We start from the raw sequence: 2,421 nt of genomic DNA, 5'->3' as shown, positions 1-2,421 counted from the left end.
GAAGGGACCTTGAAGATCATCGAGTTCCACCCCCTGCCCTGGGCAGGGCCACCTCCCCCCAGCCCAGGTTGCTCCAAGCCCCGTCCAACCTGGCCTTGAACACCTCCAGGGATGGGGCCTCAACAACCTCTCTGGGCAACCTGTGCCAGTGCCTTACAACCCTTAAAGGGAAAAATGTCTTCCCAATGTTTAATCTAAACCTGCCCTCTTCCAGTTTATAGCCATTCCCCCTCGTCCTGTCACTCCATGCCCCGGTAAAAAGTCCTTCCCCAGCTCTCCTGTAGCCCCTTTAGACACTGGAAGGCGGCAATAAGGCCTCCCTGGAGCCTTCTCTTCTCCAGGCTGAACAGCCCCAACTCTCTCAGCCTCTCCTCACAGCAGAGGTGCTCCATGACGTGTAGATGTGGTGCTGAGGGACATAGTTTAGTGGTGGACTTGGCAGTGTCAGGTTAATGGTTGGACTTGATGATCTTAAAGTTCCCTTCCAAGCTAGAGAATTCGACGATTCTATGCAGGACACGGAGCAACATCCTGGGTTGTTCATCCTTGAATGAATGTAGATGTGTCTTGCTGCAAATCCTGCAGCGTGCCTTGCAGACCTGGTGACGTGCAGCGCTGTTGCCATAGCTGGTGGTCCCTTGCTGGTCCCTTGGTGTCACAGCTCCGGCATTCTCGCCAGCGTGGTCACCGGACGGTTGTGATCTCAGCCCTGATGGTGTCTGATCCCAGTGGGGAGAAGTGCGTCCCCCCCAAGCTTGGTCCCAGCAGGGTGGGCGCAGTGAAGTGGGCTGCGTTCGAGTACACCTGCAGAACGAACAGAATCGGCAGTGGGGGAATAAAAAGAGAATAATAATTAAAAAAATCAAAACCCATTGAGTCATAAACTCAACAAACTTGATAGAGGAGCCACGTGACAGAGCCTGCCCAGAGCCTGTCGCACCGGGTTTTACAGGAACCGGCCAGAACTGGGACAGGCAGAAAGTGCACTTAACTAACCCACACCCAGGGACTCCCCGGCTCACGGGCTGGACCGGCGGCCGGGGAGGAGGAGGAGGAGGAGGAGGTGGATGCTTCTTTTCAGACCATGTCCTTACTTCCTATTGAGCACCCTCAGGGCTGGAACTTGGGCTGGAAATGGGAGACCCGGCTCTGGTTGTCCTCTCTGGCCTGGCTGTCTCCACACAGGTCCTGGCTCTGATGTTCTCCCTGTTTTGTCTACGTGCATACGGCGCCCGCCCGTCCCTGGTGCTGGGAAGGAAACCTCTGGCAATGACCAGGCTACGGAGGGAATTTTCTTGAGGGGGGGGTTTAGAGGCAGATGCGGCGCTGCCAGGATGAGGGGAGGTCATTGGTCCCTCTCCCCTCGCCCAGCAGCTTCTCCCCGGCTGCGATGGAGGTGGGGTCCGTGCAGATGGGGATGTCCCCATCCCTACCTGTGGGGTCTGCTGGGACAGTTGGCACCACAGGATGCGAATGCCTTTGCTGGGTGGCCAGGGGGAGTTAACACTGTGCTTGTTATCCCCCTCTCCCCCCAAGTTGTGCTCATCGGGGACTCCGGGGTGGGGAAGAGCAACCTGCTCTCGCGCTTCACCCGCAATGAGTTCAACCTGGAGAGCAAGAGCACCATCGGGGTGGAGTTTGCCACAAGGAGCATCCAGGTGGACAACAAGACGGTGAAGGCTCAGATCTGGGACACGGCCGGGCAGGAGCGGTACCGGGCCATCACCTCAGCGTGAGTTTCCCTCCTCCCCACCGGTGGCCCTCACCCGGGGCCCTGCTGTGACCCTGTCCCCTCGCTGTCCCCACAGGTACTACCGGGGGGCGGTGGGAGCTCTGCTCGTCTACGACATCGCCAAGTACCTGACGTACGAGAACGCCGAGCGCTGGCTGAAGGAGCTGCAGGACCACGCTGATGCCAACATCGTCATCATGCTGGTGGGCAACAAGAGCGACCTGCGGCACCTGCGGGCCGTGCCCACCGACGAGGCCAGGAGCTTTGCAGGTACGTCCCCCGTCCCGTCCCATCCCAGGGCGGCTGTAGCTCCCGGCACCCGCCTGAGCTCGCCCTGTCCTTGCAGAGAAGAACGGGCTGTCCTTCCTCGAGACGTCTGCTCTGGACTCCACCAACGTGGAGACGGCTTTCCACAACATCCTCTCGGGTAAGGGGCAACCGGGAGAGGGGGGACGGGACGGATGGGTGGATGGAGATGGTTTCGGGCATTGTGTCCTCCCAGGACGCCGCTGGAGACCCTGGCTGTGCATTCTGGGGTGGGATCCTGCTCCCTTGGATGGGGAGATGTGGGCATCTGCACCCCTTGAGCTGTGTGTTTTGGGAGGGGGCAGCTCCCCCACTGAAATATAAACTTAAAGAATTTTTTTTTTTTTTTTTTTTTTTTTTTCTCTCTTTCTCTCTCTCTTTCT

At 58.4% G+C, this 2,421-nt stretch overlaps 1 protein-coding gene across 1 annotated transcript in view; it reads left to right on the top strand.

Moving 5' to 3' along the window:
• LOC104291365 (ras-related protein Rab-11A-like) overlaps positions 1-2,421 on the top strand; it is a 5,625-nt gene that overhangs the window by 2,972 nt on the left and 232 nt on the right. The window contains exons 2-4 of the mRNA XM_009890589.1: positions 1,537-1,732; positions 1,809-2,002; positions 2,079-2,159. Coding sequence (XP_009888891.1) covers positions 1,537-1,732; positions 1,809-2,002; positions 2,079-2,159 — 471 coding nt within the window. The remainder of the gene's footprint in view (positions 1-1,536; positions 1,733-1,808; positions 2,003-2,078; positions 2,160-2,421) is intronic.

Source organism: Charadrius vociferus, unplaced genomic scaffold, assembly GCF_000708025.1.
Source record: "Charadrius vociferus isolate BGI_N301 unplaced genomic scaffold, ASM70802v2 scaffold1158, whole genome shotgun sequence".
NCBI classification, from domain to species: domain Eukaryota; kingdom Metazoa; phylum Chordata; class Aves; order Charadriiformes; family Charadriidae; genus Charadrius; species Charadrius vociferus.
The sequence above is the reverse complement of the archived record's forward strand: the minus strand, read 5'-3'. Positions and strand labels throughout refer to the sequence as shown.